Source organism: Carcharodon carcharias, chromosome 7, assembly GCF_017639515.1.
Source record: "Carcharodon carcharias isolate sCarCar2 chromosome 7, sCarCar2.pri, whole genome shotgun sequence".
Classification (NCBI taxonomy): domain Eukaryota; kingdom Metazoa; phylum Chordata; class Chondrichthyes; order Lamniformes; family Lamnidae; genus Carcharodon; species Carcharodon carcharias.
This window is the reverse complement of record NC_054473.1, coordinates 193,109,496-193,131,577: the sequence shown is the minus strand read 5'-3', so window position 1 is coordinate 193,131,577 and position 22,082 is coordinate 193,109,496. Positions and strand designations below refer to the sequence as shown.

Genomic DNA, 22,082 nt, shown 5'->3' with positions numbered 1-22,082 from the left:
AATGGATGGTAGGGCACTCAAGGTATAGCTCTAATGGGGGTGGGGGGAGCATAAAAGATTTAAAAATATTTTAAAATAATGGAAATAGGTGGGAAAAAGAAAAATCTATATAATTTATTGGAAAAAAACAAAAGGAAGGGGGAAGAAACAGAAAGGGGATAGGGATGGAGGGGGAAGGTCAAGACCTAAAGTTGTTGAATTCAATATTCAGTCCGGAAGGCTGTAAAGTGCCTAGTTGGAAGATGAGGTGTTGTTCCTCCAGTTTGTGTTGGGCTTCACTGGAACAATGCAGCAAGCCAAGGACAGACATGTGGGCAAGAGAGCAGGGTGGAGTGTTGAAATGGCAAGCGACAGGGAGGTTTGGGTCACTCTTGCGGACAGATCGCAGGTGTTCTGCAAAGCGGTCACCCAGTTTACGTTTGGTCTCTCCAATGTAGAGGAGACCACATTGGGAGCAACGGATGCAGTAGACTAAGTTGGGGGAAATACAAGTGAAATGTTGCTTCACTTGAAAGGAGTGTTTGGGCCCTTGGACGGTGAGGAGAGTGGAAGTGAAGGGGCAGGTGTTACATCTTTTGCGTGGGCATGGGGTGGTGCCGTAGGTGGGGGTTGGGGAGTAGGGGGTGATGGAGGAGTGGACCAGGGTGTCCCGGAGGGAACAATCCCTACGGAATGCCAACAGTGGGGGTGAAGGGAAGATGTGTTTGGTAGTGGCATCATGCTGGAGTTGGCGGAAATGGCGGAGGATGATCCTTTGAATGCAGAGGCTGGTGGGGTAATAAGTGAGGACAAGGGGGACCCTATCATGTTTCTGGGAGGGAGGAGAAGGTGTGAGGGCAGATGCGCAGGAGATGGGCTGGACACAGTTGAGGGCCCTGTCGACGACCGTGGGTGGAAAACCTCGGTTAAGGAAGAAGGAGTTCATGTCAGAGGAACTGTTTTTGAAGGTAGCATCATCGGAACAGATGCGACGGAGGTGAAGGAACTGAGAGAATGGGATGGAGCCCTTACAGGAAGAGGGGTGTGAGGAACTGTAGTCAAGGTAGCTGTGGGAGCCGGTAGGCTTGTAATGGATATTGGTGGACAGTCTATCACCAGAGATTGAGACTGCGAGGTCAAGGAAGGGAAGGGAAGTGTCAGAGATGGACCATGTGAAAATGATGGAGGGGTGGAGATTGGAAGCAAAATTAATAAATTTTTCCAAGTCCCGACGAGAGCACGAAGCAGCACCGAAGTAATCATCGATGTACCGGAGAAAGAGTTGTGGAAGGGGGCCGGATTAGGACTGGAACAAGGAATGTTCCACATACCCCATAAAGAGACAGGCCCATGGGGGCCATGTGGGTACCCATAGCCACACCTTTTATTTGGAGGAAGTGAGAGGAGTTGAAGGAGAAATTGTTCAGCGTGAGAACAAGTTCAGCCAGACGGAGGAGAGTAGTGGTGGATGGGGATTGTTCGGGCCTCTGTTCGAGGAAGAAGCTAAGGGCCCTCAGATCATCCTGTTGGGGGATGGAGGTGTAGAGGGATTGGACGTCCATGGTGAAGAGGAAGCGGTTGGGGCCAGGGAACTGGAAATTGTTGATGTGACGTAAGGTGTCTCACACTGTTCTCACACTGAACAATTTCTCCTTCAACTCCTCTCACTTCCTCCAAATAAAAGGTGTGGCTATGGGTATCCACATGGGCCCCAGCCATGCCTGTCTCTTTATGGGGTATGTGGAACATTCCTTGTTCCAGTCCTACTCCGGCCCCCTTCCACAACTCTTTCTCCGGTACATCGATGATTACTTCGGTGCCGCTTCATGCTCTCGTCAGGACTTGGAAAAATTTATTAATTTTGCTTCCAATCTCCACCCCTCCATCATTTTCACGTGGTCCATCTCTGACACGTCCCTTCCCTTCCTTGACCTCGCAGTCTCAATCTCTGGTGATAGACTGTCCACCAATATCCATTACAAGCCTACCGACTCCCACAGCTACTTTGACTACAGCTCCTCACACCCCGCTTCCTGTAAGGACTCCATCCCATTCTCTCAGTTCCTTCGCCTCCGTCGCATCTGTTCCAATGATGCTACCTTCAAAAACAGTTCCTCTGACATGTCCTCCTTCTTCCTTAACCGAGGTTTTCCACCCACGGTCGTCGACAGGGCCCTCAACCGTGTCCGGCCCATCTCCCGCGCATCCACCCTCATGCCTTCTCCTCCCTCCCAGAAACATGATAGGGTCCCCCTTGTCCTCACTTATCACCCCACCAGCCTCTGCATTCAAAGGATCATCCTCCGCCATTTCCGCCAACTCCAGCATGATGCCACCACCAAACACATCTTCCCTTCACCCCTCCTGTCGGCATTCCATATGGATCATTCCCTCTGGGACACCCTGGTCCACTCATCCATCACCCCCTATTCCCCAACCACCACCTATGGCACCACCCCATGCCCACGCAAAAGATGTAACACCTGCCCCTTCACTTCCACTCTCCTCACCGTCCAAGGGCCCAAACACTCCTTTCAAGTGAAGCAACATTTCACTTGCATTTCTCCCAACTTAGTCTACTGCATTCGTTGCTCCCAATGTGGTCTCCTCTACATTGGAGAGACCAAACGTAAACTGGGCGACCGCTTTGCAGCACACCTGCGGTCTGTCCGCAAGAATGACCCAAACCTCCCTGTCGCTTGCCATTTCAACACTCCACCCTGCTCTCTTGCCCACATGTCTGTCCTTGGCTTGCTGCATTGTTCCAGTGAAGCCCAACGCAAACTGGAGGAACAACACCTCATCTTCCAACTAGGCACTTACAGCTTTCCGGACTGAATATTGAATTCAACAACTTTAGGTCTTGACCTCCCCCCTCCATCCCCACCCCCTTTCTGTTTCTTCCCCCTTCCTTTTGTTTTTTCCAATAAATTATATAGATTTTTCTTTTTCCCACCTATTTCCATTATTTTAAAATATTTTTAAATCTTTTATGCTCCCCCCACCCCCACTAGAGCCATACCTTGAGTGCCCTACCAAGCATTCTTAATTAGCACATTCGTTTAGATAATATCACCAACTTCGACACCTATGTGTTCTTTTGTTTTAAAACAAAAACAGAATTACCTGGAAAAACTCAGCAGGTCTGGCAGCATCGGCGGAGAAGAAAAGAGTTGATGTTTCGAGTCCTCAGGACCCTTCGACAGAACCGTTCTGTCGAAGGGTCATGAGGACTCGAAACGTCAACTCTTTTCTTCTCCGCCAATGCTGCCAGACCTGCTGAGTTTTTCCAGGTAATTCTGTTTTTGTTTTGGATTTCCAGCGTCCGCAGTTTTTTTGTTTTTATTTTTGTTCTTTTGTTTTGCTGTCTGTGACATCTTTTGATGATCTGCTTCTATCACTGCTTTTGCCTACAACCAATCCACCCCCCTCCACTTCTCTCCCCCCACCCAAGCCCACTCCCCCCCTCCCTCCACCTTAAACCAGCTTATATTTCACCCCTTCCTGGGATTCGCCTAGTTCTGTCGAAGGGTCATGAGGACTCGAAACGTCAACTCTTTTCTTCTCCGCCGATGCTGCCAGACCTGCTGAGTTTTTCCAGGTAATTCTGTTTTTGTTTTGGAGAGTGACGTAGTTGATTCTGAGACTAGGGTCCTGAATCTTAATAAAGGAAACTATGATGGTATGAGACACGAGTTGGCTATGATGGATTGGGAAACGTTACTTAAAGGGACGATGGTGGATAGGCAATGACAAACATTCAAAGAGCGCATGGGTGAACTGCAACAATTGTTTATTCCTGTCTGGCGCAAAAGTAAAACAGGAAAGGTGGCCAAACTATGGCTTACAAGGGAAATTAGAGGTAGTATTAGATCCAAGGAAAAGGCATACAAATTGGCCAGAAAAAACAACAGACCGGAGGATTAGGAGCAATTTAGAATTCAGCAAAGGAGGATCAAGGGATTGATTAAGAAGAGGAAAATAGAGTACGAGAGTAAGCTTGCAGGGAACATAAAAACTGACTGTAAAAGTTTCTATAAGTATGTGAAAAGAAAAAGTTTGGCGACGACAAATGTAGGTCCCTTACAATCAGAAACAGGGGAATTTATGAAGGGGAACAAAGAAATGGATGACCAACTAAATACATACTTTTGGTTCTGTCTTCACAAAGGAGGACACAAATAACATACCAGAAATGTTGGGGAACACAGGGCTTAGTGAGAGGGAGGAACTGAAAGAAATCAGTATTAGTAGGGAAATCATGTTGGGGAAATTGATGGGATTGAAGACCGATAAATCCCCAGGGCCTGATAATCTACATCCCAGAGTACTTAAGGAAGTGGCCCTAGAAATAGTGGATGCATTGGTGGTCATCTTCCGAAATTTTATAGACTCTGGATCAGTTCCTACAGATCGGAAGGTAGCTAATGTAACCCCACTATTTAAAAAGGAAGGTAGAGAGAAAACAAGGAATTATAGACCAGTCAGCCTGACGTCAGTAGAGGGGAAAATTCTAGAGCCCATTATAAAAGATTTAATAGCTGAGCATTTGGAAAACAGTGGCAGAATCAGACAGAGTCAGCATGGATTTACGAAAGGGAAATCATACTTGACAAATCTATTGGAATTTTTCGAGTATGTAACTAGTAGAATTGATGAGGGGGAGCCAGTGGATATGATTTATTTGGACTTTCAGAAGGCTTTCGACAAAGTCCCACTTAAGAGATTGGCATGCAAAATTGAAGCACATGTGATTGGGGGTAGTGTAATGAGATGGATAGAAAATTGGTTGGCAGACAGGAAACAAAGAGTAGGAATAAACAGGTCTTTTTCCGAATGGCAGGCAGTGACTAGTGGGGTACCGCAGGGATCGGTGCTGGGACCCCAGCTATTCACAATATATATTAATGATTTAGATGAGGCAACTAAATGTAATATCTCCAAATTTGCAGATGACACAAAGCTGGGTGGGAGGGTGAGCTGTGAGGAGGATGCAGAGATGCTTCAATGTGATTTAGACAAGCTGAGTGAGTGGGCAAATGCATGGCAAATGCAGTATAATGTGAATAAATGTGACGTTATCCACTTTGGTAGCAAAAACAGGAGGGCAGATTATTATCTGAATGGTTTTAAGTTAAGGGGAATGTGCAATGAGACCTGGGTGTCCTTGTACACCAGTTGCTGAAGGTAAGCATGCAGGTGCAGCAGGCGGTAAAGAAGGCAAATGGTATGTTGGCCTTCATAGCGAGAGGATTTGAGTACAGGAACAGGGAAGTCTTGCTGCAATTGTACAGGGCCTTGGTGAGACCACACCTGGGATATTGTGTGCAGTTTTGGTCTCCTTAACTAAGGAAGGATGTACTTGCTATAGAGGGAGTGCAGCAAAGGTTTACCCGACTGACTCCTGGGATGGCGGGACTGACTTATGAAGAGAGATTGAGTCGGTTAGAATTATTTTCACTGGAGTTCAGAAGAATGAGGGGGGGATCTCATAGAAACCTATAATATTCTAACAGGACTAGACAGGGTAGATGCAGGATGTTCCTGTTGGTGAGGGAGTCCAGAACCAGAGGTCACAGTCTGAGGATACGGGGTAGACCATTTAGGACTGAGATGAGGAGAAATTTCTTCACCAAGAGAGTGGTGAGCCTGTGGAATTCGCTACCACAGAAAGTAGTTGAGGCCAAAACATTGTAGGTTTTCAAGGAGTTAGATATAGCACTTGGGGCGAAAGGGATCAAAGGATATGAGGAGAAAGTGGGAGCAGGCTATTGAGTTGGATGATCAGCCATGATCATAATGAATGACAGAGCAGGCTCGAAGGGCCGAATGGCCTCCTCCTGCTCCTGAACCCCCTTTAGATTATGGAAGTTGAAAGACTGTAGACCACAAGACTTTCTCATGGACTTAAGCTGATAAACAACTGACATCAAAATCTAAAAACCAAAATCGCTGAGACGGGTCACTTTCCTCGATCTCAGACATATGGTTCAAAAAGCGGGGACCTCCTGCACTCAATGTATATGATTTGGTTAGTGTTTACTGTTATTGAGTAATTCTGGTTTGTTTTCTGTCCTTGTTCTTGTTCAGTCTGTCGAACGTCACTGGGGAAAGTGAGGCTCGGGGTCGGTGGCCGGACACAGCCCACCAGCCGATCCAATGGCCTAATAGCCCCACTCGCCGCCCCCCAGCAGCCCAGCTTTTAGAGGCCAGCGCGCACCCTACTCTCCACTTCACTTCATCGAGACAGCAGAATCCGGACATCTTCCAAACCTTCTCCCAGCGGCAGGTATCCGACTCCAGCACCGAACCATTCATCAAATGGTCTTCATTGGGTTTTTTTTGTTTTGAAACAAAATATTAATCCTAACGAATTCATTTTATTATAACTAATATTCGGTTTAACACTTACACTGATTGTTACAATTGGAATAGTTTGTACCGTTCAAGTTTGGCAAGTGTAGATTTTTTAAAGGGCCGCAGCTTAGTCAGGTGAATGAGAGAGACTTTATTCTTCGAGTTACAGAAATCCCACCACATCAAATCTAGCCTCCTCTCACACCTCTTCTTCCCTGCATCCCTTCACCTTCTCCATCTATCTTTTTCCCCTTCCCTTCATTCTACTTCTGTTCCTCCATTTATTTCTGATCTGTTATGTTTCCCTAGTTATTTTCCAGCGAAATGGCCAGCGAGAACTTTCTGATCCTCGATTCCATCTTGAACGGAAGCACTTTCACTTATTCTGAAAGATTAAAATCCAAACGCACCAAGTGGAATGTCCGCGCCTCTGAAATGTCCAAACGCACATTCAACCCGATCCGCGCCATCGTGGACAACATGAGGATCGAGCCGAACCCGGATAAGGCCATGATCTCCCTGTCTATCGGTAAGAGATGCGCTGAAATCATCTCGTTTTATACTTAATCATGTTAAAAACACAGCATTCGGCCCACACAATTCTTGGCTATCGAATCACCTTTCAGAGCTTTCAAATTCTGGCAGATTTTGCACCTATTGATTCATTTTTCAAGCGAACAGGGCGGGATTCCGGGTACATTGGGAATAAACTACAGTAATAATATAATATAATATAAACCGGTGTCGAAGACAATACACGTTTCAAATATTCAACATAATCAACAATAGAAAACACTGTAACTTAGCTTCGAATCTATTAGAGAAACTTGTCAAAAGTAGAAAAAGCCCTGGGATTGAGTTATAGGTGAGGGGACGGGAGAAGTGGACAGATCGTGGCCACTGGGACACGAGTCTCCTCCCCGAAGCTGTTGAACCACGTGTTTCAGTGATTTCACAGTGAGATTTATCGGCGCTGGGAATGGGGTGAGTTTGAGCAGGGGATTGATTAATCAGCATTTAATAACCTGACTGTCATTTTATTAAAGGTGACCCCACCGTGTTCGGAAACCTTCCGACTGATGACAAGGTTTTACAAGCCATGAAAAATGCAGTGGATTCCGGCAGATTCAACGGCTATGCATCATCCATAGGTACTGATTTAGAATCTTTACAGAGAGTGCTGACATTTGGACTAAACTATTTCCAAATTTTAAGCTTCATCAAAGTCAATTTAGAATATTTCCAAATCTTATGAGGGCTAATTTCAACAAATGACTCAAAGCCACCGTTTCCCCTCCTTTGATGTTTTGTTATACAATAAAACCATTAGTCTCTTTCCCCCAGCCATTCCCCTTGTCAGGCCCTCATCTCCACTCCCTTAAATTCAAGTGATGCAGACTTGAAAGGATAATGCAGAGAACTTGTTTAGCCACTACCCAAACAGGACTGAGCCCTGCTCTTGCCCGCTAAAACGGCTCACTATTATAGAATCATACTGGAATGCAAAGATAACACGTCTTCTTTTCCCGACTGCAGTCTTGATCCTCTCTCACCCTCACCTCCACCAATAAATGCGAGGAGCTCCTGGTCTTTGTCACTAAAATGAAGCTGCCTTTGCCATTTCCCTCCCTCCCACTAGTCCACCAGGCCAAACTTCCTCTAAAATTAATCCCTGCTCTAACCCTGAACTCAAGTCTTTCTCCAGTTACTCTCCCACCTTCTCTCATGCCCTCTCTGAGCTTCTCTTGTCCATGAGACCCACCTCCTGTTCCCTCGATCCTATTCCCATTAAACTGCTGACCACACAGCTTCCACTCCTGGTTCCCATGTTAACAATATCCTTAATGGTTCTGTGTCTTCAGCAGTTGTTCTTCTTTAAGTCATCATCACCTCTCTCCTCAAAATCTATCCTTAACCTGAATGTCCATGCAAACTGCCATCCTATTTCCAAAATCCCTTTCCACTCTAAAGTCCTTGAGTATGTTCACCTCTCAAATCCTTGCTTATCCATTCCAGAGCTCCCTGTTTAATCCCTCCAATCAGATTTCTGCCCTGCCACAGGACTGGAAAGGCTCTTATCAAAATCACAAATGACAACCTATGTGACTGTAAGAAAGATTAAATATCCTACCTACCCCTTCATGACTTGTTTCCAGCCTTTAACATAATTGACCACACCATCATCCACCAACATCTCTCCACTGTCGTCCATCTGAGTGAAACTACTCATCTGGTTCCATTCTAATTTATCTAATTGTAGACAGAATATCACTTGCGATGGCTTCTCTTCCTGCTGCTGCACCATTACCTCTGGTGTCGCCCAAGGATCTTTCCTTGGTCCCTTCCTATTTCTAATCTATATGCTGCCTCTCAGCAACTTCACCGGAAAGTACAGTAGCTTTCATATTATGGTGATGTAGTGGTAATGTCACTGGTCAATTCATCCAAAAGTTCAGACTAATGCTCTGGGAACACAAGTTCAAATCCCATCATGTCAGATGGTGGAATTTAAAATTCAATTGATTAATACAAATCTGGAAATTAAAGTTGGTCTCAGTAATTATGCCATGATTTTTAAAAAATTCATTAATGGAATGTAACCGTCACTGACTAGGCCAACATTTATAGCCCATCCCTAATTGTCCTAGAGAAGGTGGTGGTGAGCTGCCTTACATACATACAAACCACTGCAGTCCATGTGGTGCAGATACATCCACAGTGCTGTTAGGGAGGGAGTTCCAGGATTTTGACCCAGTGACAGTGAAGGAACGGTGATATATTTCCAAGTCAGGTTGGTGAGTGGCTTAGAGGGGAACTCCCAGGTGGTGTGTTCCCATCTATCTGCGAATGTGGTGCTGAACACTGTGCAATCATCCTTGATGTGGCTCCTTGATGTCACACTTTGTCAAATGCTGTCTTGATGTCAAGGGCAGACACCCTCAATCCTTGAGTGCAGCAGTTTTGTTCTTGTTTGGACCAAGCCTGGAATGGGGTGACTCTGCTGGAACCCAAACTGATGATCGAGAGTAGACTGATGGAAGAGTAATTGGCCAGGTTGGATTTGTCCTGCATTTTGTGTACAGAACATTCTGGGGCAATTTTCCACATTCCTGGGCAGATGCCAGTGTTGTAGCTGAACTGGAACAGCTTGGCTACGAGAGTGGCTAGTTCTGGAGCACAAGTCTTCAGTAATATTGAGAGAATATTGTCAATGCCCATCGTCTTTGCAGTATCCAGTGCCTTCAGCCGTTTCTTGATATCACATGGAGTGAATCGAATTGGCTGAAGACTGGCATCTGTGGTGCTGGGGACCTCGGGAGGAGGCTGAGATGGATCATCTGCTCGGCACTTCTGGCTGAAGATTGTTGCAAATGCTTCAGCCTTACCTTTTGCACAGATGTGCTGGGCTCCTCTATCATTGAGGATGGGGATATTTGTGGAGCCTCCTCCTCCAGTGAGTTGTTCAATTGTTCACCGCCATTCATGACTGGATGTGGTAGGACTGCAGAGCTTAGATCTGATCCGTTGATTGTGGGATATTTAGTTCTGTCCATTTTATGCCTCGTATGCTGTTTGGCATGCAAGCAGTCCTGTGCTGTGGCTTCACCAAGTTAACACCCCATTTTTAGGTATGCCTGGTGCTGCTCCTGCACTCATCATTGAACCAGAGTTGATCCCCTAGCTTGGTGATAATGGTAGAATGGGGGATATGCCAGGTTATGAGGTTACAGGTTCTGGCTGCATTCAATTCTGCTGCTGCTGATGGCCCACAGCACCTCATGGATGCCCAGTTTTGAGTTGCTAGATCCGTTAGAAATCTATCCCATTTAGCACAGTGGTAGTGCCACACAACGTGATGGAGGGAATCCTCAATGTGAAGATGGGGCTTTGTTTCCACAAGGACTGTGTGGTGGTCACTCCTACCAATATTGTCATGTCCAAATGCATCTGCGACAGTTAGATTGGTGAGAATGAGGTTAAGTATGTTTTTCCCTCTTGTTGGTTTCCTCACCCCCCTGTCACAGACCCAGTCTAGCAGCTATGTCCTTTAGGACTCAGCCAGCTCGGTCAGTGGTGATGCTACTGAGTCACTCATGGTGATGGACATTGAAGCCCCCCACCCAGAGTACATTCTGCACCCTTGCCACACTCAGTTCTTCTTCAAAGTGGTGTTCAACTTGGGCAAGTGCTGATTCATCAGCTGAAGACAGAGCATTCGGGAAGACAGTAGGTGGTAATCAACAGAATGTCTTTTTGCCCATTTTTGACCTAATGCCATGAGACATCATGTGATCCGGAGTCGATGTTGAGGACTCCCAGGGCAACTCTCTCCTGACTGTATACCACTGTGCCTCCACCTCTGCTGGGCCTGTCTTGCTGGTGGGACAGGACATACCCAGGGATGGTGATGGTGGTGTCTGGGGCATTATCTGTAAGGTATGATTCCCTGAGGGTGACTATGTCAGGCTGTTGCTTGACTAGTCTGTGGGGTAGTACGTCCAATTTTGGCACAAGTCCCAGATGTTAATAAGGAGAACATTGCAGCGTTGACAGGGCTTTTGTCCTTAAAATGCCTGGGTTGATGACGGGTGGTCCATCCGATTTCATACCTTTTATTAGACTTTGTAGCAGTTTGATACAGCTGAGTAGCTTGCTAGACCATTTACAAACATACGAACAAAATAATTTAAATAATACTCTGCCTTTCTGTTTTTTACACCCAAGCGTATAACTTCACATTTATCCATGTTATGCTGCATCTGCCATGTGTTTGCCCACACACACAACTTGTCTAAATCACCCTGAAGCCTCCTTGCATCCTCCTCACAACTCACAACCCCGCTCAGTTTTGTGTCATCAGCAAACTTGAAAATATTGCACTTAGTTCCCTCATCCAAGTCATTTATATATATTGTGAATAGCTGGGGCCCAAGCGCTGATCCCTGCAGTACCCCACTAATCACCGCCTGCCATCTGGAAAAAGACCTGTTTATTCCCACTCTCTGTTTCCGGTCTGTCAACCAATTCTCAATCCATGCCAGTATATTATCCCCAATCCCATGTGCTTTAATTTTGCCCACTAGCCTCTTATGTGAGACCTTCTCAAAAGCCTTCTTGAAATCCAAATACACCACATCCACTGGTTCTCCCTTATCTATTCTACTAGTTACATTCCAAAAAACTCCAGTAGATTAGTTAAGCATGATTTCCCTTTCATAAACTCATGCTGACTTTGTCTAATCCCTTTAATGCTTTCCAAGTGTTCTGTTACCACGTCTTTTATAATAGACTCTAGCATTTTCCACACTACTGATGTTAGGCTAACTGGTCTGTAATTCTGTTTCTTCTCCCTTCTTTTTTAAATAGTGGGGCTACATTTGCCAACTTCCAATCTTCTCCAGAGTCTATAGAATTTTGGAAGATAACCAGCAATTCATCCAATATTTCCAGGGCCACTTCCTTTTGTACTGTGGGATGTAGATTATCAGGCCCTGGGGATTTTTCAGCCTTTAACCCCATTAATTTCTCTAGCACCATTTTTTTACTAATATTAACTTTCTTCAATTCCTCCCTTTCACTAGACCCTTGGTTCCCTAACATTTCTGGGAAATTATTTGTGTTCTCTTTTGTGAAGACAGAACCAAAATATATGTTCAATTCTTCTGTCATTTTGTTGTTCCCCATTATAATTTCCCCTGTTTCTGACTGTAAGGGACCTATGCTTGTCTTCACTAATCTTTTTCTCTTCATATACATAGAAGCTTTTACAGTCAGTTTTTAGGCTTCCTACAAATTTACTCTCATACACCATTTTCCCCTTCTTGATCAATCTTTTTGTCCACTTTTACTGAATTCTAAAGTGCTCCCAATCCTCAGGCTTGCTGTTTTATCTGGCACTTTTATATGTTTTCTCTTTGGATCTAATATTAATTCTAATTTCTTTTGTAATTCATGCTTGAGCCACCTTTCCTGTTTTATTTTTTAACATTGTTAGTCATCTTAGCTTTATTTTGCACTATGATCCCATTTAACGCCCTTGTTTTTTCTGCCTTCCACTTTTGCTTTTACTTTTCTATATTTCATTTCTATCCTTGTTTTCCCTCCTCTGTCTCCCTGCTCAGGTTCCCATCCTCCTGCCATTCTTGTTTAAACCCTCCCCGACAGCACGAGCAAATACCCCCCACCCTGAGGACATTGGTCCGTTCCTGCCCAGATGCAACCTGCCCTGTTTGTACTGGACCTGCCTTTCCCAGAACGGGTCCCAATGTCCCAGGATTCTGAACCCCTCATCCCAACATCATTTCTTCAGCCATATGTTCATCTGATCCTGTTATTTCTACTCTCGCTAGCACATGGCACTGGTAGTAATCCTGAGATTACTAACTTTGAGGTCCTATCTTTTAATTTACATCCTAACTCCCTATATTCAGCTTGTAGGACCTCATCCCTTTTTATATCTATGTCACTGGTACCAAATGTGCCACAGCCACTGGCTGTTCACCCTCCCCCTTCAGAATGCCCTGCAACCTCTCCGAGACATCCTTGACCCTGGCACCAGGGAGGCAACATACCATCCTGGAGTCTCTTTTGTGGCCGCAGTAAAGCCTGTCTGTTCCCCTTACTATTGAATCCCCTATCACTCTAGCCCTGCCACTCTTCTTCCTCCCCTCTTGTGTAGCAGAACCACCCATGGTGGCATGGTCTTGGTTCCTGCTGCTTTCCCCTGAGAAGTCATCTCCCCAACAGTATCCAAAATGGTATATCTGTTAGAGAAGGGACGGCCACATGGGACTCCTGCACTGCCTGCCTTCCTCTGCTCTGCCTGGTGGTCACCCATCCTCTTTCTGCCATCTCAGTCTTTGCCTGCAGTGTGACCACCTCACTGAATGTGCTGCCACGACAATCTCAGCATCGCGGATGCTCCACAGTGAATCCACCCGCAGCTCCAGCTCTGAAACGCGGTTAGCCAGTAGCTGTAGCTGGACACACTTCCTGCACATATGGTCACCAGGGACACTAGAAGTGTCTGTGACTTCCCACATAGTGCAGGAGGAGCATATCACAGGTGCGAACTCTGCTGCCATTACTTCCCTTTAGGTTAAGCTTCCATTTAAAGAATATTAACTATGTGAGGGGCCTTATTCCACTCCAAACACTCCCACCACTGTTCAAATTCCTCACCTTATTTTGTTTAAGGTAATGGACTGCAGGAGTTTAATTAGTATAGAAGTAGAAGTGCTCACCTGATCCTACTTACCAATCAGCTGCCTCCTCTGTATCGGGTCACTTTTTGAATTGTGACGTCACTTCAAAATCCACTGCCTGAAGGTCCTGAGGGTGCGCCTCTCCTCACCGGTCTCGGCCTCTGTTTCTCGCGCCCTTTTATACGGCTCTCACTGGCCTCTCCTCACCGGTCTCGGCCTCTGTTTCTTGCGCCCTTTTATACTGCTCATGCTGGCCTCTCCTCTCTGGCCTAAAACACACCTTCCTCCAAACCTAACAGCAACTTGGCTTGTCCACTCACGGATTTGTCTGGTCAGAACAGGGGAGGAGTCCAGAAAATTTAGCACTAAGACCAGGGGTTATTAACTGGCAGGGGAAGGTGCCCTAGTGTGTTGGCATGTGCGATTTGACTACCCAAACAGTGAAGAAAACTGTGCTCGTAGGCAGCTAATATTAGTGCCCATTTCCAGGTGTGAGCCAATGCGAGAGGGGGTAACGCTTTATCTTCTCCAAATAATCTCAATAGGGGTTTGTGGTCAGTTATAATATGGAAATGGCAACCGTGGAGATATTGATGAAACTTCCAGATGCTGAACACAATAGATAAGCCCTCTTTTTCAATCTGGGAATATTATCGCTCTGCGACACTGAGTGTGTGAGCTGTATAACCAATGGGTCATTCGGAGCCGTCCGCCATCCGATGTGAAAGGATAGTCCCTATTCCATAAGGGGATGCCTCCCATGTTAAAATTAATTCCTTCTTGGGTCAAAGTGGAGGCCGACGATCTTAACAATCGCTTCACTTTCAGGAAGGCATCCTGGTGTGGGGCCTTGTCAACTCCACTTCTGGTTCTTCTTAAGCAGGCCATACAATGGGTCCAGTACAGTAGAGAGGTTTGGGAGGAATCGGCCATAGTAGTTTACCACGCCTAAGAAGGCCTTAAGCTCTATGGTATTTCTCTGGGCAGGTGCCTCGCGAATGGCCTGGACTTTCTCTTCCACAGGATGCAGGCCCTACGCATCAACCTTGTGGCCCAAGTAAACTACCTCCTTAGCTCGGAACAGACACTTCTCTCATTTTAAATGTATCCTCAATTGTGCGAACCTCTTCTAGGTTTGCCAAGTGTTCATCGTCAGTTAGTCCCATGACCAACGATAACATGGGGCAATCCTTGGAGCAAGTTTTCCATTGTTCTGTGGAAAATAGCACATGCTGAGGAGACCCCAAAGGGTAGACGTGTGTATTGATACAATCCTCGGTGCATATTAATGGTGATGAATTCCCCAGAGTCCTTTTCCAACTCTACCTGCTGGTAGGCATGGCTCATGTCTAATTTCAGATATGTGGTGCCCCCTGCCAAATTTGAATACAATTCCTCAATCTTAGGTGTTGGGTGTCTATTAAGTTTGACCATTTTATTGACAGTTAGCTCATAGTCACCGCATAAACACATGCTTTGGTCCAGCTTCAGTACAGGTTCAACGGGTGCCGCCCACTCAGAAAATTGCACTGGTTGTAGGATGCCCAATTTTTCCACTCTATCCAGTTCAGTTTCAGCTTTGTCCCATAGAGCATAAGGGACTGGCCTGGCTCTTATAATTCTGGGGGTTGTGATTGGGTCTACATGAATTCTGGCCAGCAGCCCTCAAATCCTTCCTAACTCATCGTTGAAAATGGAAGCATACCTTTGCAACAATTCCTATAAGCTTTTCATTGTAATTTGAAAAACTTATGCCCATTTCAATTTAATCTTTTCTAGCCAGTTGCGGCCTATTAAGCTGGGGGGCTCTCTCCAGTATCAAGAGCAACCTTTCAGATCGCACTCCATACGTCACTGAGACTTGACATAGCCCTTTCAGTCTTATTTCTTCATCTGTGTATGTTCACAGTTTAGTGTCCGAAACTTCCAATCTTAGAGGATGGGTTCCTTCATTCAATTATCTGAATGTATGTTCTCCAGTGATGGACATCGATGCTGCAGTATCACCTTCCATCTTAACGGGTTGTCCATTGACTATAATGACTACTTGGATTGGCTCAATTCAAACCAATTTCAGGTTTTATAATGGATGGATGTCTGATTCTATTTCTCCTAGTTCTTCCATGAGCCACATTTCACAATTTCTCCTTTTGCCTTTAAAATGCTGTCTTAACCTATCTCTGCAGTCAACTTATGTGACTATGGCAGTGGCAGAAAAAGCATTCGACTTGTTTGAATTGTCGATCGCCCACTGGATGCCTGGATGCATTTCTCTCATTAGTTCTGTGGGTTTTCACTGTGGTACTCCTGCTATTTACTGATCTGTACATTGGGGGCGTTTCCCGCCTTTCTCTGGGGCCCGATGTTTTCGCACCTTTTGTTGCCAGTCTGCCCCGCCCACCAGATGGAGGTTGCCATTTTGTGTATCTCTTGTAGCTTCCAAATTTCTAACAGCACTCTCCATGTCTGTGGCTAATTCTAATGCCTTAATGAAGTCTTGATTAACTTCGGCTCGCAAACGCCTTTGAATAGTATCATCTACAATCCCACATATCAGTCAGCCTCTCAACATATCACTAATGGATGTTCCAAATTCACAATGCCCAGTTAATGCCTTTAAAACGGCCACATAGTCAGCTATTGTCTCCCTTGGAAGCCGATACTTTGAATTGAACTTGAAGCGCTGCATAGTGACTGATGGCTTTTGTCTCAGGTGGTTTTTTACAATTTTTATTAACTCATCGAAAGTCTTCGAGTCGGGGGTGTTAGGTGACGTGAGGCTGCGAATCAGCCTGTACATTTTGCTCCTGCATGCGGACAAAAGAATTACCTCCTTCCTCCCCGCGATGTCTTTAGCGGTAAAAAAGAACACTCGGTATTCGACATGCTGAGACCGGTCATCTGAAATAGGGTTAAATGAATTGACAGGCCCGAGCTGTGGCATCATGAATGACTGCAAGGGGACTTCACTTCTGATGGCTTCCCAGTTAATGACGAATTCAGGTGTTTGGCTTTCCGCGGCTTTCTTGACTGCTGTCGATTGATTCATGTTTTGCCTTCTGCAGAATTGCCCTCTCTCTGGAGTCTCTTATAATTTTCTGTCCATGGCCATTTCTCTTGCATGTACTTCTTTAAATGTATTGCCACTTTAAGAGCAGTCACCGATTTTTTTTTTTAACTCTGTCTCTGCAGCTGTTGGCTTTTCTGTGCTGGGTTTTGTGCTTTTTTCGAGTTTTGTCAGGATCCTCGTGTTCACGATTCTGCAGTTTTTCTCTTTTCTCTTTTTTTTTCAAATTTAAAACTGCAGCACTGCTTTCTGCTCTGATCACTGTCTATTTTATAACACAAGTGCAGATTCTCTTTCTAATATTTTGCTCACCCGTCTTGTGCATTATTTTGCTATATCCCATCCTCCTTGCTAGTTTTATGCCTTGAGTCTATGAGTTCACTAATGAGTAACTCGAATTGCACAAGTTCATGTACTTGTTAGTTGATGTTCGCTGTCAATAACGGAAAGAGACCAACGTAAGAACAAACTGTGATTGTTTATTGCAACAGAAGGCAGAGCACTAAATCCTTGTGTTCTCTCACAACCACCTCCAGCTCTAGACTTACAGTTAACCAGTAGCCCGCACTGTACATTGATTGGTCAGTACTATCACATGGTGAGTCCACTTGCATTCTCTCAAAGGTACATGGTACTCCACTTTACCACACATACCTTGCAGACAATGTCTCAGACACCATCACGACCATCTGAGAGAAAATACTTCTGCTCACCTGTGTCTTAAATGGGTGATGTCTTATTTATAAACAGCAGATTTCCTTCCCTAAAGAAAACTATCATCATTTGTAGTAAAAATCCCTCTGGTTCACTAATGTCCTTTAGGGAAGGAAAATTGTCAACCTTACCTGGTCTGACCTACATGTGACTCCAGACCCACAATAATGTGGTTGACTTTTAAATGCCCTCTGAGATATGGGTCCCTTTCAAACAATGCCTGGAAGTGCGGTGGAAGCAAGCTCAATCGAGGCATTCAAAAGGGCCTCAGATGATTATTAGATTATTTGAATAGAAACAGTGTTCAGGAGTATGGTGAAAAGACAGGGCAATAACACAAGGTCACAATGCTCAGTTAGAGAGCCGGTGCAGACATGATGGGCCGAATAGCCTCCTTCTGTGTCTTAAGATTCTGTGATTCTGTGAAATGGCCTAGCAAGATACTCAGTTGTATCAAACTGCTACAAAGTCTCAAAAAAGGAATGAAACCAGTCAGACCACCCAGCATTGACCCAGGCATCAGAAATGACAAAAGCAATCACAGCCCTGTCAATCCTGCAAAGCCCTCCTTACTAACATTTGGGGGCTAGTGCCGAAATTGGGAGAGCTCTCACAGGCCAGACAAGCAACAGCCTGACATAGTCATCCTCATGGAATCATACCTTACAGATAATGTCCCAGACACCACCATCACCACCCAGGGTATGTCCTGTCCCACCGACAGGACAGGCTCAGCAGAGGTGGAGGCACAGAGGTATACAGTCGGGAGGGAGTCCTCAACATCGACTCCAGACACCGTGAAGTCTCATGGAATCAGGTCAAACATGGGCAAGGAAACCTTCTGATTACCACGTACCGCCCTCCCTCAGCTGATGAATCAGTGCTTGTCCATGTTGAACATCACTTGGAGGAAGCGCTGAGGGTGGCAAGGGTGCAGAATGTACTCTGGGTGGGGGACTTCAATATCCATCACCAAGAGTGGCTCAGTAGAACCACTACTGACCGAGCTGGCCGCGTCCTAAAGGACATAGCTGCTAAACTGGATCTGCAGCGGGTAGTGTGGGAACGAACAAGAGGGAAAAACATATTTGATCTCATCCTCACCAATCTACCTGCCACAGATGCATCTGTCCATGACAATATCAGTAGGAGTGACCACTGCACAGTCATTGCGGAGATGAAGTCTTGCCTTCACATTGAGGACACCCTCCATTGTGTTGTGTGGCACTACCACTATGCTAAATGGGATAGGTTTAAAACAGATCTAGCAACTCAAGACTGGGAATCCATGAGGTGCTGTGGGCCATCAGCAGCAGCAGAATTGTACTCGAACACAATCTGTAACCTCATGGCCCAGCATATCCCCCATTCTACCATTACCATCAAGCCAGGGAATCAACCCCGTTCAATGAAGAGTGCAGGAGGGCATGCCAGGAGCAGCACCAGGCATACCTAAAAATGAGGTGTCAACCTGGTGAAGTTAAAACACAGGACAACTTGCATGTCAAACAGCATAAGAAGCAAGTGATAGACAGAGCTAAGTGATTCCACAACCAACGGATCAAATCTAAGCTTTGCAGTCCTGCCACATCCAGTCGTGAATGGTGGTGGACAATTAAACAATTCACTGGAGGAGGAGGCTCCACAAATATCCCCATCCTCAATGATGGGGGAGCCCAGCACATCAGTGGGAAAGATAAGGCTGAAGCATTTGCTACAATCTTCAGCCAGAAGTGCTGAGTGGATGATCCATCTCGGCCTCCTCCGGAGGTCCCCAGCATCACAGATGCCAGTCTTCAGCCAATTCAATTCACTCCACATGATATCAAGAAACGGCTGAAGGCACTGGATACTGCAAAGGCTATGAGCATTGAAAATATTCCAGCAATAGTAATGAAGGCTTATACTCCAGAACTTGCCACGTCCCTAGCCAAGCTGCTCCAATACAGCTACAACACTGGCATCTACTCGGCTATGTGGAAAATTGCCCAGGTATGTCCTGTACACAAAAAGGAGGACAAATCCAACCCGGCCAATTACCGCCCCATCAGTCTACTCTCAATCGTCAGTAAAGTAATAGAAGGGGTCATCAACAGTGCTATCAAGCAGCATTTGCTTAGCAATAACCTACTCACTGATGCCCAGTTTGGGTTCCGCCAGGGCCACTCAGCTCCCTGACCTCATTACAGCCTTGGTTCAAACATGGACAAAAGAGCTGAACTCCAGAGGTGAGGTGAGAGTGACTGCCCTTGACATCAAGGCCACATTTGACCGAGTGTGACATCAAGGAGCCCGAGCAAAACTGGAGTGAATTGGAATCAGGGGACATCTCTCTGCTGGTTAGAGTCAAACCTAGCACAAAGGAAGGTGGTTGTGGATGTTGGAGGTCAGTTATCTCAGTTCCAGGACATTACTGCAGGAGTTCCTCAGGGTAGTGTCCTTGGCCCAACCATTTTCAGCTGCTTCATCAATGACCTTCCTTCCATCATAAGATCAGAAGTGGGGATGTTTGCTGATGATTGCACAATGTTCAGCACAATTCATGACTCCTCAGATACTGAAGCAGTCCATGCCCATATGCAACAAGGCTGGGACAATATTCAGGCTTGTGCTAACAAGTAGCTAGTAACATTCACGCCACACAAGTGTCAGGCAATGACCATCTCCAACAAGAGAGAATCCAACCATCGCCCCTTGACATTCAGTGGCATTACCATCAATGAATCCCCATCTATCAACATCCTGGGGTTACCATTGACCAGAAACTGAACTGGATTAGCTATATAAATACTGTGGCTACAAGAGCAGGTCAGAGGCTAGGAATCGTGCGACAAGTAACTCACCTCCTGACTCCTCAAAGCCTGTCCACCATCTATAAGGCACAAGTCAGGTGTGTGATGGAATATTCTCCACTTGCCTGGATGAGTGCAGCTCCAACAACACTCAAGAAGTTTGACACCATCCAAGGCAATTGGCACCACATCCACAAACATACACTCTTTCCACCACCAACACATAGTGGCAGCAGTGTGTACCATCTACAAGATGCACTGCAGGAACTTGTCAAACCTCCTTAGACAACACTTTCTAAACTTGCGACCTGTACCATCTAGAAGGACAAAAGCAGCTGATAGATGGGAACACCCACACCTGGAAGTTCCCCTCCAAGCCACGCACCAACCTGATTTGGAAATATATCACTGTTCCTTCACTGTCGCTGGGTCAAAATCCTGGAACTCCCTCCCTAACAGTACTGCGGGTGTACCTACAGCACATGGACTGCAGCGGTTCAAGAAGGGCAGTTAGGGATTGGTAATAAATGCTGGCCTTGTCAGTGATGCTCACATACCACAAATCAATTTGAAAAATGTAAACGTTGTAGTGATGCAGATGGAAGAGGACATGATGGAGATCTTATGGGTCAGTGCAGGGCAGCCTATTGCTGAGGGCAAGGCATGTGTGGAGCCCATGGAGAGTGATTGAATGATGGTTGTATCCATCATTCCTTCAGCCGGATGTGAGCTGTGGCACCCAGTGCGGGCCTTTCATGCTGCTGAAAGCTCCTGATCAACAGCGGCATCATCAGCAATGGCTGAAGGAGCAGCTCTTTCACATAAATCATGTCTCCCCAGCAAGAATCAGTGAGTCAGATGCGGACATCTCAGTGGATCCACTGCCATCTGAGAGGACTCCCTTACTTCTGTCCAGCTCACTTCTGCTGGTGGCCATTGTCATGCGTGTAGAATGGGTGGCACCAGCTGCTGAGCAATGCACAGATGCATCATAGGAGGAAGTAATGGAGACAGTGACAGTGATGGCCACTTCCCCTTGGAGGGGTAAGGAAAGGCCCAGTGATGCTCTGCATGATCAGCCTTGGGTGTCATCAGCAGATCCTTCAGCAGCAGCATGAAACCTATAAATATCTGTCAGAGTTTCCAGAGGCTGTACATTCCTAGTCAATGGAAGAATCAATCCATGCCATGAGTGACGCCTTATCTCAGGGTGATTGCCTGGCCTTGTCCATTGTGAGAGTGTTGACCTCATGGAGAGACACATGAACATTAGCATTGAGTGGATCAGGGGGTGCACGCAGAACCTAATTGCCTCAGATGTGTGGAAGGATAGGTCATCCAGATGGGCCAGCCATGCATCTCCCTGTTACCAGGAGTTGAACCACTCCAGGCAAGTATGGCAGTGCATGTGGGGCTTTAAAAGGCTGAGGATGAGCAGGCTGAAAGCAAAGGGAGCTTCCTTTAAGGTTCTGTGGTCGCTGAAGGCAGATCAGTGGCTCCCTTTGACAGAGACACCAATACTGCATGCTGGTCTGATGACTGAAATGGCCCCTGCACGGGTACAGGTGGCCCTGAATGCGTTAGGCCCTTGTGGGGCTCAGGTACTCATTGGACACAAGCCTCAGCCATCTCATGCGCCATGGCAAGATAGGCAGCAGGCTGCCCCCACATCAACTGCAGGTGCAAGGTGAACACCCTGTAACAGTAGCTGCAAGTGAGCATATAAAAGCACTGTCTAGCACTTGCAGTTTCACTGGGTGATACTTCTTTGCTCAATGCAGCAGCATTACATGTTTGATAAGAGTTAAAGGTACAGTGATGCAGTCATTAATGTTTATCTCTGCAACAATTGGCCCTAACCAGATGAGGTTGCAATTAGATAGACAGTGTGTAAAGGTAAATGCCTCATGAGTGCCGTTGCTGTCAGAAGGGCTTGGCATGTTATGCTGACACGGCCAGAAATGGTAA

The 22,082-nt window shown here is 46.0% G+C and overlaps 1 protein-coding gene across 1 annotated transcript in view; it reads left to right on the top strand.

Moving 5' to 3' along the window:
* tat (tyrosine aminotransferase) overlaps positions 1 to 22,082 on the top strand; it is a 101,538-nt gene that overhangs the window by 4,914 nt on the left and 74,542 nt on the right. Inside the window, exons 2-4 of the mRNA XM_041191718.1 lie at positions 6,070 to 6,268; positions 6,646 to 6,865; positions 7,383 to 7,487. Of these exons, the coding sequence (XP_041047652.1) occupies positions 6,070 to 6,268; positions 6,646 to 6,865; positions 7,383 to 7,487 (524 nt within the window). The remainder of the gene's footprint in view (positions 1 to 6,069; positions 6,269 to 6,645; positions 6,866 to 7,382; positions 7,488 to 22,082) is intronic.